The 13,695-nt window shown below is 37.3% G+C and overlaps 1 protein-coding gene across 1 annotated transcript in view; it reads right to left on the bottom strand.

The window, feature by feature from the left end:
* lrrk2 (leucine-rich repeat kinase 2) overlaps positions 1–13,695 on the bottom strand; it is a 46,638-nt gene that overhangs the window by 9,841 nt on the left and 23,102 nt on the right. The window contains exons 29-47 of the mRNA XM_052544074.1: positions 13,352–13,575; positions 13,139–13,266; positions 12,452–12,667; positions 11,964–12,165; positions 11,604–11,692; positions 11,336–11,523; positions 11,105–11,259; positions 10,746–10,892; positions 9,069–9,260; positions 8,822–8,968; positions 8,143–8,255; positions 7,844–8,034; positions 7,569–7,729; positions 7,060–7,230; positions 5,149–5,249; positions 4,844–5,056; positions 4,472–4,665; positions 4,316–4,388; positions 1,071–1,261 (exon numbers count right to left, since the gene is read on the bottom strand). Coding sequence (XP_052400034.1) covers positions 1,071–1,261; positions 4,316–4,388; positions 4,472–4,665; positions 4,844–5,056; positions 5,149–5,249; positions 7,060–7,230; positions 7,569–7,729; positions 7,844–8,034; positions 8,143–8,255; positions 8,822–8,968; positions 9,069–9,260; positions 10,746–10,892; positions 11,105–11,259; positions 11,336–11,523; positions 11,604–11,692; positions 11,964–12,165; positions 12,452–12,667; positions 13,139–13,266; positions 13,352–13,575 — 3,096 coding nt within the window. The remainder of the gene's footprint in view (positions 1–1,070; positions 1,262–4,315; positions 4,389–4,471; positions 4,666–4,843; positions 5,057–5,148; positions 5,250–7,059; positions 7,231–7,568; positions 7,730–7,843; positions 8,035–8,142; positions 8,256–8,821; positions 8,969–9,068; positions 9,261–10,745; positions 10,893–11,104; positions 11,260–11,335; positions 11,524–11,603; positions 11,693–11,963; positions 12,166–12,451; positions 12,668–13,138; positions 13,267–13,351; positions 13,576–13,695) is intronic.

The following is a 13,695-nucleotide window of genomic DNA, read 5'->3' as shown; positions in this document are numbered from 1 at the left end:
ATTACATAAGAAAAATTTGAAATCATATGGATATATATGGACTTTTTTTTTTTTTAAATACTTAAATGTAACCAATTATTTTATTCAATCAGAATACTAATGTGTTACCAATGAAATTTGTCAAAAAAATAAATAAAACATATGACATGGCGTTTACGTTTTTATGGTTATTTACATAGTTAACCTCTGCATATTGCAAATAGCCTACATAAAGTACAAAAATCCTTAAAAAATGAAATCATTATGACAAAAATAACTGAAAGTCGATTATTGCTTGATATCGTTTTAATGATTATTAATGTTGAGTAATTAAAAGAAAAAAAATGTTTTTGTGTGTGGGGAAACAGCATATTATAGTTTGGCTACAAAGACACAATCAATAAAGCTGTATATGCACTTTTTTGGTTTACGATGAGAGAATACAGAAGAATGCAGAATTCAGTTAGTGAACAAAACTATTCCGTCTTCAGTGGATTTATTCATTACTGGTGACTAATCTAAACACCTCTATTTGGCCATTGCATTCATAAGTTCAACAGAAATGTATGCTAGTTTAATACTGCAAAAATAATGTAAAAACAAATTATGAGCAGATCTAAATGTAATTCTGCATTCAACACTTTTCATTCATTTTCACATTTCACTTTAAATGCAAAAGTGTAATAGTGCTAACATGTGTGTTAAGCATTCTAGCGTCAAGGCTGAGAGGACTTCTGAGAGTCAGCCTGACAAATGCACAATATAAGCTCAGGTCTGAAAGACAGGTAGAGCTGATTTTCATCTGCCCAGATAAGAAAAGCCATGTCATTTGAGATTGTGTTACTGAGAACACAGAACCCTGATGCACCCCCAGTGTATTTAATTATGCATGGGCATTTTATTTTTACCCCCATCTTGAATTTGTCAAGATAAGACCCATGTTAATTTTATGATCCTGTATAGAGTATATTTATCTTTAATAGAAAAATTAAGTTAAAAATTAAGCTGTTTTCCACAAGAATACCTTAACCTGATGGTCATTTGTTTTACACTGACAGATGCTTTTCGTTAGAAGGGTTAGCGTTACTCACGGGAACAGCTGTTTGGGTCTGGTGTCTACGCTCCTGAAGATGTCATATTCCACTGTGAGCGAGATCACCCTGCTGCCACAGGCCGCCCACAGACCTCTGCGGTCCTGAGGGTGACTGGACGGACCGAGACACATCACAGGAGTGTTCACATCACCAACCTGCAGTATTTTCACTGGACCACCATTCTTCACCTACCGTCATAAAACATCAACTATGTCAGGCGTATGACATAGCTTTCAGCATGCTAGAACTAAGGGTGGGTAAAATTTTGTTATATTTATGGAAGATGTCTCTTATGATCACCTAGGCTGTATTTATTTGTTAAAAAATACAGTTATATGGTTATATTATGAAATAACATAAAAAAAAACTAGTTTAATATATGTTCAATATAAATGTATTTCTGTGTTGGAAAAGCTGAGCATTACTTCAGTGCCATATGATACTTTGGAAATCATTTTAATATGCTTATATGGTGATCAAGAAACATTTCAATGTTGAAAACAGTTGTAATGCTTTTATATATATATATATATATATATATATATATATATATATATATATATATATATAGAGAGAGAGAGAGAGAGAGAGAGAGAGAGAGAGAGAGAGAGAGAGAGAGAGAGACTTTGACTTTAGGTCTTCATTAAAGCGCATGTCATATTGGTTTTTGAAAAATATCTCTTTTGCAGTTTATAATGTAGCTATCCTTAAATGGAAAGTTGTGCAAAGTGCAAAGTTGATCATCAAAGAAGTGCATGATAAATAAAGATATTGTCTCTCAAAATATTCAGATTCGCCTTAACGAGTTGTCATATTTTTGAATCTTTTGCCTGTTACCGGTGTACTTCACTGGGTAACACATTTGCATAATCCGCCACCTGGCCGTGAAATACAAACAGAGTATGACCTGCCCACAATCACTTCTGCTATTAGTGTGCTTATGGTGATCATGTTGAGAAGACGCTGTGTTCAGGGTTACCATAGAAATACAATTCAAACCTTTTGTTGTGTGCATGTCATATTGCCAAGGACTGCTTCTCTAATCTTGGCTTTAAACTTAGTCAGCTTCTAATCTTAACTGGACTAACAAGCTCTCTGAACCATAACCTGTATGTATTGTACGATTGATACGTTGTGTACATTTTCAATTGAGTGCTCAAAAAAGTTTTTTTTGCTAATATGTGATGCAGCTTTAGGTTTCCAGGTAAAGCATATTACTGTCTTAAGGGGACACACTAAGCTGACTAGAAGAACTAGCGGCAACGAAAGCCGAGGGTGTTGTCACCGACAGCAAACACGTGCGACGAGAGGAACATGCTGTTCATTTCAGCAGCTATTAACAGTATATATTCGTCATTCAAAAGGAGAAACCAAAACAAAGGTATACGAGATAAAGATATACGAAATGTAAACAAAGCATCGCTTGCTTAACATTGTGAATATCAGTAACGTTTATAACTTTAATCATTTTAAGCGGCTCATGTTGTTTTGAAAACATTTGCATAATAGATTGATTGCTTGATGCTTGTTTTCATCACGTTTGCTTTAATTCTCTTCACTGACTTGTTTGCTAAACTGAACATCCAATCAGAGCTCTCACTCTCGCCGACGGCCCTGACACGATTTAACATGTTGAATCAGGAAAACTGCCGCCAATGTGAGTCTGTCAAGAGCTGACGAGTGGAACACGCCAAACAAACTAGCCCGACTGTCAGCCCAATGGTGGCAAGCGGCCGATCGACCGCCCGGGCTTTACTTAAGTAGTTCTGATGATTTGCTGTGAACCTACTATTTTCTAAGAATGTGTCGATTAATTAAGACTGACTTTGTTCTAATTACTTCGTTTAATAATAAAGAATGTAGTGTATCACACATAGTAAAATTGCTGTTTATTGTGCTGCAGCGGCAGTTATAGGGTTAATGTGGGAGAGACGAGCGAGTTAGTTAAGGATGCTGCGCCTGTTATAAAGTGGTTCTCGAGAACGATTCAGTCTTTTGTTGGTTATATGGCTCGGCTCGGTGTTCATCTTCAGTTCTCTCTTCACTCAGAGGGAGTGTCAGCCACATTAAAAAAGTTAACAGCTTAAGTAATTTGTGGATTAATGTATATTGGGGACACGAACAGTTTAAAACGATTCAGTTCGATTTGGTGAACTGGTTAAAAAAGATCCGGTTACATCGAATGATTTGTTCGTGAACCGGATATCACAAACTGCTGTGTTTTGAACTATCTCACAACAGACACGGAAGAGAAGACAATGCTGAATAAAGTCATAGTTTTTGCTATTTTTGGACCAAAATACATTTTTGATGCTTCAAAATATTCTAACTGACCCTCTGATGTCACATGGACTGCTTTGACGATGTTTTTCTTACCTTTCTGGACATGGACAGTAGACCGTACACACAGCTTCAATGGAGGGACTGAGAGCTCTCGGACTAAATCTAAAATATCTTAAACTGTGTTCTGAAGATAAAAGGAGGTCTCACAGGTTTGGGACGACATGAGGGTGAGTTATTAATGACATAATTTAGATTTTTGGGTGAACTATCCCTTTAAGGTCCTATAATTAACACCTCTGTTTTTAGAATTTAGCAGTAAGAAATTACTCGTCATCCAATTTTTTATACCGACTATGCATTCCATTCGTTTTTCAAATTGGTATGTTTCGCCAGGTCGCGAATAAATATATACTTGAGTATCATCAGCATAACAGTGAAAGCTAACACTATGTTTCCTGATGATATCTCCCAAGGGTAACATATAAAGCGTGAAGAGTAGCGGCCCTAGTACTGAGCCTTGAGGTACTCCATACTGCACTTGTGATCGATATGATATCTCTTCATTCACTACTACGAATTGATGGCGGTCATGTAAGTACCATGCTAATGCACTTCCATTAACGCCAACAAAGTGTTCAAGTCTATGCAGAGAATGTTGTGGTCAATAGTGTTGAACACAGCAATAAGATCCTATAGCACTAATAGTGAGATACAACCAAATCAGATGTTAAGAGCAGGTCATTTGTAATTCTAAGGAGAGCAGTCTCAGTACTATGATACAGTCTAAATCCTGACTGGAAATTCTCACATATACCATTTTACCACTTTTACATAGTAGTTAAAGCTTTGAACGGTGGTGTATACAATCAATTATAGTGCTTAACAATTATAGTTCAGAATTCATTGTCAATAAGAAAAAAAAACCATAAAGCGATAAATAATCATTAAAAAAGCTATACCTTCAAGACTGAATCTTCATAAATGACCAGTGATCCATCTGCTGTCCCGACCAAAAGGTAATTCTTTAAGTATCTGAAAGATTTAAACATCATCCTCTCATCTAAAGAGATTTTTACTTTTTAAAACTTTTTATTCAGACATTTAGATCTAATCACCTGTGATGAAGGTCAGTGTGAAAGTAGAGTGATGTCACGGAGTCCTTCACACTCTTCAGACAGTGCAGAACCTCTGCGTTTATAGTGTCCATGATAAAGAGTGAACCTGACTGTGTCCCAGCAACTAACCAGTCACTGCATGACCCTGGAGCTCTGATGATCACCATGCAGAGGATAGGACTGCTGTCAATCTCCTAAAATAGAGCAGTGGTTTAAATTAACAGCAGTCAATTAGTTAATTCTTCAAGGATTGTGGGTGTGTTTGACATTTAACTGAAAACTATTATATGCAGAAAACTGAAATGAGGATCATATAATCATGATGAAATACCATTTAACAAGAAAACGGTGTGTATACAGTAAAATTCATACCTGGCTCAAGCTTCCCCCTGTCTCCAGTTGCAGTGATGTCACACAGCCTAATTTCTGGCTGCAACTGCCACCTCCAATCCACACACGGATATTTTTACCCCCGTCTGCACCTCCATCGGCACTGGAGACAGTGAAACACTCACCCGGCAAACTCATCACAGTCAGCTCTCGCATCAGACAAAGCATCTCTACAGAATTCAGACGAACAAACACCTAAAACATACACCAACATATTTATTTACTCAAATGTCTTCACAGAAGTTCAGAAGTGATTCTTTCTTACAATCAGTTGTAATCAGTCTAACCTGAGCAGATGTAGGCCTGTCCTGTGGGTTTTCTCTCAAACAGTCCTTCATCAAAGACTCAAACCCTGGCCACGGAGAACATCCATAATTTTTAACTGGATCTATACAATGGAGAGAGTCATAAATACTATTATACATAAAACATTTAATAAAATTAAATGGAATAAAATATCAATAATATATATTAATTATTATTTTTTAAATCTTACATTTAAATTGACATTTGTAATTAATATAATAATATAATATAATAATTAACAATATATATATTAGTGCTGGGCAATGTTTTTTTTTTTAAATTGCGATTAATCTCATTATTGTCTGCAATTAATCACAAGTAATCATATTGTTATGCACAAAACTAAAAATGCATTCAAATGTAGTGTATTGTGCACTTTTTTCATTAAAAAAAAAAACACATTTTTTTTCTAAAATTGCGAATCATCCTACCTAACATTAAAGTTTTTAAAAATACTTTTACATTGCTATAATTTCACATTAAATTTTCAAATTAATGTACAATGAACAAAGACAGTATATTTTTTATTTTTGTATAATGGCATCATTTTATGACTGTATGGGCAAGTATGATACTACTACTACTGATGTCTCTTTGAAATTGTGTTTTTTTCCGCATATTTAACCATTGACTATAGCCATTCAACATTACAGTATAACTGAGAGCTATCAATCTGAACCTTTATTAGACTACTTAAAATAACTTCTAATTTATGTGGACTTAAAGCTATAAAAGTTTTTTTTTTTTTATTGATTTCCTTTTTTTTCTTTTGTTGTTTGATTAACAGACATCATAGCAGCTGGTTATTAGGCGTTTTGGCTCCTATTTCCTTTAATTACATTTCTTTACTAATTCTGACCCACTTCAGCTCTTAAAGTCTCTTATAATGAGCTGACAGGTTGAATTGGGTGTGTTAGATGAGGGAGACAGTGCTGCTTCTCCAGGAGTAGTTTTGAAAACCAATGCATTTTAGAGACGTCCTTAAATGTAACTCATATATAACAAATGCTTACATGCACGCTCAATATTAAGCCAACTTTAATTGCCTTTTTGTTAACTTCATGACTTAAAGGGATAGCTCATCCAAAAATGCAAATTACATCATGTGACATCAGAGGGGGTCAGTTTGAATTTGTTGAAGCATTGAAAATACATTTTAGTCCAAAAAAAAAAAAATGCTGAATAAAGTCGTTATTTTTGGACCAAAATGTATTTTCGATGCTTCAACAAAGTCTAACTGACCCTCTGATGTCACATGGACTACTTTGATGATGTTTCTCTTACGTTTATGTACATGGACAGTAGACCGCACACATAGCTTCAATGGAGGGACTGAGAGCTCTCGGACTAAATCTAAAATATCTTAAACTGTGTTCCAAAGATAAAGGAGGTCTTACGGGTTTGGAACGACATGAGGGAGAGTCATTAATGACATGATTAAAATTTTTGGATGAACTAACCCTTTAACTGATGAGATGACCACAACATTGCATGTTCATTGTTTATTTCGTGCTTTAATATGAAATGATACAGGCTACAGTGCGCGCCGCCAGATTTGTAAGTGCAACCGAATGAGCACTCAGTATGTGTGCAGTTGCTTTTTCCTCACTTGTTCGACGCACGCTTGGTGCTAAGGTGTGTGAGTAATGCGTGTCTAAAAAGTCTCATATTCTATGTGGTCATAAAAACATTCTGTGTCTGAATAAATGCAATTCTAATCATGCAATAAAAAGAGACAGAAGCAGCAGTAGTGATTTGGGTGGCCAAACCTAGCTCCGCCCTGCATTAATTGCATTTTTCAATGCGTTAAACGGAAAGAAGAATCGCCTGAATTAACAAGCTAATTTTGACAGCACTAATAAACATCAAGATAAACAAAAGAAGCATGTTACCTGGTAGTTTTCCCTGCACAGCCACCTCATCAAACTCACTAGGAAACTTCATTCCATCGGATATCCTCTCACCGTAAGTCAAAAGGTCATACAGCAGCAGACCAAACGAATATACATCTGCCTGGACGTTATAGATGACATTACCTCGGGCAACCTCCGGGGCTCTAAAACCTTTGTGAGGGAGACACAATATTAGAATATATAAAGTAAACATCCTCTGTTTCAAAGAGGATTATGGGAAAGTTAGAGGTACCCGGTAGGGGTGCACGATAAATATCGGCCAAAAAAATGTGCATCTTGTCCTTAAAGCCAGTCCTCTAGTCAGCTGTAAATTCCATCACAACCTTGTTTTCACATAGAGCAGCGGTTACTACACAGAGCCGTTGTTAACTGACAATTATCAATGTGAAATCACACACGTGATGGAATTTACCACTGATTAGAGAACCAGCTTTACTGAAAAGATGCGCATTAATTATTGGCCGATATTTATCATGCACCCCTAGTACCTGGTGTTCCTTCTGAGCTGCGGACACCCATACTGCAACAGTACTGCGCTATGCCATAGTCTGTGATTTTAGCAATGACCTCAGCATCCGTCTTCAGGTTAAACAACAGAACATTGTGCGGCTTCAGATCTCGGTAGATAATCATAGAAGAGTGCAAATATCTGTTTGAATAAAAAAAGAAGTAGAGTAAATGCTGTCCTAAAGCTTAAACTTGTATTGAACCCAGAATGTTTCTTGAAATGTGATTTCTTTAACGCTTTAACTAGCGTACCCACCTGAGACCATCTGCCACATGCAGTGCTATCCTGTGCTGTAGTTTGCGGCTGAGGCGGCTGTTTTCATACTCAAAAAGTGAGTCTAGAGAGCCACATGGGGCGAGTTCCATCACAAGAATGTGCGGGTTACATCCAGCAGCCAAAAGCCCCACCAGACTGGGGTGATGCAGTCTGCCAAGAACGACCAGTTCCTGGAAACAAAGAATTAAAAAGGCAAATACACCAATCATGTACTAATGCTGGTACTTGGACATGTCCTCATCTTTTGTCTGGGGATCTTTTTCTATAGCATAACTCACCTGTCGTAGCAGCCGATGAACATAAAGTGTAGATGCATGTTTATTGAAAATCTTCACAGCAACTTCCTCATTCTTGTACACTGCTTTATATACAGAGCCAAAGCCTCCATCTCCTTCATTAAAAAATACTGTTAGTTTATACTTGCATTACTTTGCTGACAATCACAGTTTCTATAAAAGTCCTTCTGTTAGTCAAATCAAGTAACCTTTCTTTCTTAATAAAGGTTGTGTCAAAGCTACCATTTGCATTATCTTGCATTAGCAACAAGTTTCCACAAGCTTTCATGGTTGTGGTTTTCAAATGTCAATAGTTTAAAACCCCTAATAAGAGATTTTTTTCTTAAATTGATCAAAAAATGTGTGGCCAGGGCCCAGGTAAATGGTGAAAAAAAGTTAAAATGGTGATAATCATGATTATTCATTGTGATTATATATAAATTTTTTAGCAAAATAATCATGATTAACCAGACCTAAGTACCAGTGTGAAATTCATAATTTTTTTTTTATATGGTTTCAATTCAGCTATAAGCAGTTCTACAAAAGGCAGCCATGTTGTTTGTTATTAGCCTTGAGTCAGTGTTGATTCAATGAAGTTCAATAACAGTGTCAACTTTAACACATTAGACATATGTTTTTCATTCTCTGCCTTAGAGAGGTAATCATTTATTAATGTACTAACCCAACATATAGTCCATTGAGAGCTCCATCTCCAGTTGCTCTGGATCCAATATGGTGCTGGACGCCTGATCACACAGTACCAGGTCTGGAGAGATCTGAGAGATGGGCAGAGTACAGCTGGGGTCTTCTGGGTTCACCAGCAAACCATCTTACAGACAAGCAACCAGTCAGTACAGTACAGGTTTTGCACATTTTTTATACACCAGGTTATCAAGAAAGGAGTTGTGTTTCTGAATGCGAACGGAGACCTGCATTGATTTTGGAGAGAAGATCTTCCAGCAGCATCTTTTGGAAGTTTTGTCCATCACTGAAGCTGTACACAGCCCATTTCTTAAGCAGTGTCTCTCCGGTGCCATGGACATCAGTGACGAGGAGGCCTGGAAACCATTCTTCCAGCAGAGCGTCAATGTGATCCACCACCTGCCCAAACAACACACGACCTACAGTACACACAGGACAGTCATCACTGACACTATTACAATCATCACCATCACAATCATCCTTACTATCACTGAATCAAATGAATATACATTGCACAAGCTGCTCAAATCCACACTGATAATGAACGTTGTCAATTAACAATGGCTCTCTTTTGAATGCAATTCAAATGTGTCAGTCGTTGCTGTGGTAACACAAGTTTTACCATAGGTGTTTACATATGATATGAGATGTAATAACCACAGCGTTATGGAGGATGATCAGAAATTTCTTTACATTTGTGTTCACATTGCACAAAATAGCATGCTTAGCAAGCTACAGAGAAACTAGCAGACGTTCAAAAGACAAGTGACAGATCCTGAGTGGCGATGTCACACACACACACTCTACCAGCACGGTTGTCAGAACCGTTCGGTCCGATAGTGGAAAAGCGGCTTGATTGTCCGCAGTTTATTTACTGTTGTTAATAACAACATTAGCTGCGTTTACATGGACACTTTTTGCTTCCATCGGAATTAATTCATTCTGATTGACGAATCCGAGCGTAGTGTTTACATGAACACTGAATAAAGTGATCGGGTTGATATGTGCGTTTACACATCACAAGCTTCTGATCGGATTTACTCCATTTTACCATTTTACATGCACACACAGCCTGAATATACAGAGTTTCCCGTTACTGTTGCATACTGTTTTAAAAAGATATTTATCTACTTCGGGTCCTAATTAGGCGACCTCCAGCACATGCACTATTGTGCTGCTTAACTTTACTTAAAAAATATATACATAAAAAGGTGTAAAAGTGCCCCTTCCCGGACCCAAAACTAGTCGTCTGTTGATGAAAGTCTTAAACAAGGACTGGTGGGACGTGGTCCTGTTCCATTTCACTTCACATATGCTGAGTAAAAGGGGAGTTTTATAATGACAGGACACTTACTTATGATGCTATATTCACCAGTTTCGGTTTTCAATCCGATCAAGTTTTTACATGTCCTCTCGCGGATTACAAAACCACCCCTTTACAATCCGATCAAAATTTTAGTCAGATCTGGCCAATTCAATCCGATTGACATGTTTACATTTGACTTTTTTATTCTGATTGTGCTTCTAGTCCCATTACGATCAGATTAGTAGTGTCCATATAAACGAAGCTATAGACATTATATTTATGGTGAACACATCCGAAAAAGCATTATACAAATAAAAAATTTGTTTTTACGTTTTTTCTTCTTTTTCAGTCACAACACTGCAACACAGAAAGGCCTTTGTCCCACCGTTAAGTTTCACATAAAACTAGACAGGGGGACTTTGATTGGTCACTTTTCACATCAGTCAAATCACCGTTTCTGAATTACGGCAGTTTGTGTGGGGAACATCATATTAAATCATGAATATCGCCATCATCATGACCAGTATGCCATTATCAACATCACACCATCAACATTCCCACATTACCATCACATTTTCACCCCAACAATCATCATCACCTTTCAGAGAGCAGGGGACAGTGATCTTGATGAAGCTAGCTGGGTTGTCTTCTAGAGACAATGCCTCCACCAGACAGTAAGCTTCAGCAGACCAGCTCAGATATATGCCCTTCCTCCAGTAGATCCTGTTTGGTCTCAATGGTTTTTCTGCAGAGTACGAACACAATCGAAACAATCTCAATTCTTATTCATTTGGCAGCACAAGCAACTTACAGTACATTCAAGCAATACTTTTATAATACTTAATATTAGAATGTTTGTACTTTGGGAATCAAACCTATGTTCATGCCATGGCAAGTACAATGTTTAACTAGTGACAAGATTTTTTTTTTTGACTTCCAGTGTTTGTGTTATGTTACCTTTGCCGTAGAGCAGGAATGCAGACACTTCCAACAGATGGCTGATCTGTCTGGACCAGTAGCCCATGGGGAAGTATGGCATCTCATAAAGCCGAACAATCACCTCTGAATTCTCACAGTGAGGGAGCTCAATCACCGGCTTTTGATCTGATAGGCTGTGGACATGGCGAAACATTTAAAAATTACCACCATAAAACACTCTCTATCAATAAAAAAATGGTCCTATACTACCTGCTAGGTATAAGTAACTGGTCATCTCCAAAGGGAAGAGCTATTTGAAACTTTTCCAATAGTTTGAAGTACTGAGTCAGATGATTTTTTGGGAAACAGCGACCTTTGTTTAGAAACTTTTCTACAGTGGTTCGCTGCACCACTCCTGTGGTGCTGCCCCACTGACCAGTGCTCCTTAGAGTGAGCGTCTGTCAATCACCACAACAGATGAAACATTACTGTTATGAATTAATCATAGGGAGGAGCAAGGTGTGTATGTGTGTTTTACCTGTGATATGATGTTAGATAGCCATTGTGGGTCAATGAAGTACAAATCCTTTAGCTGAAGCACTGGATCATCAAAATGCAGCAGGACACCTAGAAACAAACACAGACAGAAGGTCTGTTTATAAGGTTAAAACAATAACTCCAATATGTAAAAAGGCAACTGAAAACTAGCAAAAATGTATAAACAGTTATGTATGGGGAAAACTTTCCTTCACAGAACAACACATTGAAATTTGACACTCATATATAAAAACAATTATCTTAAAGGATCAAGCAAGTGCCTAAAACAGAAGAAATCAAATATTGGACATAAACAGCAAGAATACATCTGAAAGAGATTCAGGAGTGAAGCAACTCTCACCAGCCTCACTGAGGAAGTTAATGGCATGTGGTAACTCTCCCTCCTCTAGCTGCAGCTGTGATTCCTGTATAATCTCCAGTAGTCTGTTGTGACTGAGCACTGGGAAATCAGTGGGTACATGTGACCTCTCCTGTAAAACTCTCCTCTCCAACTCCACATAGCAGTCTGGAATCAGCTGCCCCATTACCGGCTGACCCTGGATCTGTCAATGCCAATGCCACAGACAAGTCATTAAATAAATATAATGCGATTAAAACCAATTTGAAAGACGTCATCATACTTGTGAAAAAGAATTACACTTCAAAATACTTTGATTAAGAAAAATTATGTAAATAACAATCAGTATAAACACAAACAATTATTATAATAATATTTTTGCAATTTCTTTTTTATTATTTTTTTTGCAAATACCCCCCTCACTGTAGCTCTCCAATCAAATCTCAAATTAAATCATCATGGCAAGTTTGACATCTGCACAAAAAAATCACCTTGAACTCAATGAGCTCTCTATACAAGGCTTTGCGCAACCTGCTGATGGACTCCGACTCCTCGCAGGCACATAGTATGTGGTTCTCTTTGATCACTGGAAAGCCCGGTTGAGACAGCTCCTCTCGCAGCTTCCGAACACACTCCTGTAGGTGGTGTTCTTCACACACATCTGCATGAGTTCCAACCACAATCACAGGGGACTGTCCAGCTATGGCCTTAGAAAAACAGACATACATGTTTGTGAAACATTTCAGTTAAAAATAGATTCATTTGCAACATTTCAAAAAGTTAGGGTTAGGGTTAGTCCAACTTTCTCCTTATACAAACAGTTTACTCACATAGTGATATATATATATATATATATATTATACAGCAAATCTCAACTGCATGATTCATTGTATTATCAAAATGAATTCTATATTATCGTCCAACTCTAATCTTCTAAATGTGACTATCAAGGCATGACAATATCAAGATATTGTTAACATTAACATGATGATTTACTGTAAAGCTGCTTTAAAAACATATGTTGCGAAACATGCTTTACAAAATACATTTGACTTGATGTGACTTACATTTTAAATTATGTTGCAGTTAAAAAAAATTAAAAGTTGTACTGCAACAAGTGAAAAGTGTGTTGTAAATGCATTCTGTGCTTGCTGAAAGGAGCTAAATGTTAAACTTACTTTAATGTTAAAGAGCCAGGGTTTGATGGCGTCTATCTCACTGGGTCCTTTACTCGGGTCATACAGCACTAGATAGAGTGCCCTGGAGCTCATAAAGTGAGGGTGAAATCCACTGCACTCTTCACCACCTACACAACAGAAAGAGAAAAACCTGTATTTCCTACTGTCATTTTTCCATTTTTGGTATGTTGCTAGTATCGTGCAGATGCTTACCTGAGAACTCCCAAACATTCAGGAGCATTTTCTTCTTGTCTTTGTTTCTGATGGCCCAGTCTCTAACGCTGATGCCGATGGTGTGCTGATCAGATCGCCAATGAGAATGTTTGAGCTTCATCAGCTGATGAATCAAAGAACTTTTCCCGCTACATGGGCTGCCGACCACAATGAGTTTCATGCGGTAATATGGTACAGCTTTCTTCAGGCGCTGCTGCAAGAATCTGTAAGAACAACAGCGTTCCCATTCAGACTTGAACTTGAAGTTATTTGCTAATGTGATATTAAAAGGTTCCTCCCTTTTTTAATATTCAATAACTGTTCTCAAAACTTTTGATTCTAGA

This window comes from Carassius gibelio, chromosome A25, assembly GCF_023724105.1.
Source record: "Carassius gibelio isolate Cgi1373 ecotype wild population from Czech Republic chromosome A25, carGib1.2-hapl.c, whole genome shotgun sequence".
Lineage (NCBI taxonomy): Eukaryota > Metazoa > Chordata > Actinopteri > Cypriniformes > Cyprinidae > Carassius > Carassius gibelio.
This window is presented reverse-complemented; position numbering and strand designations above follow the sequence as displayed.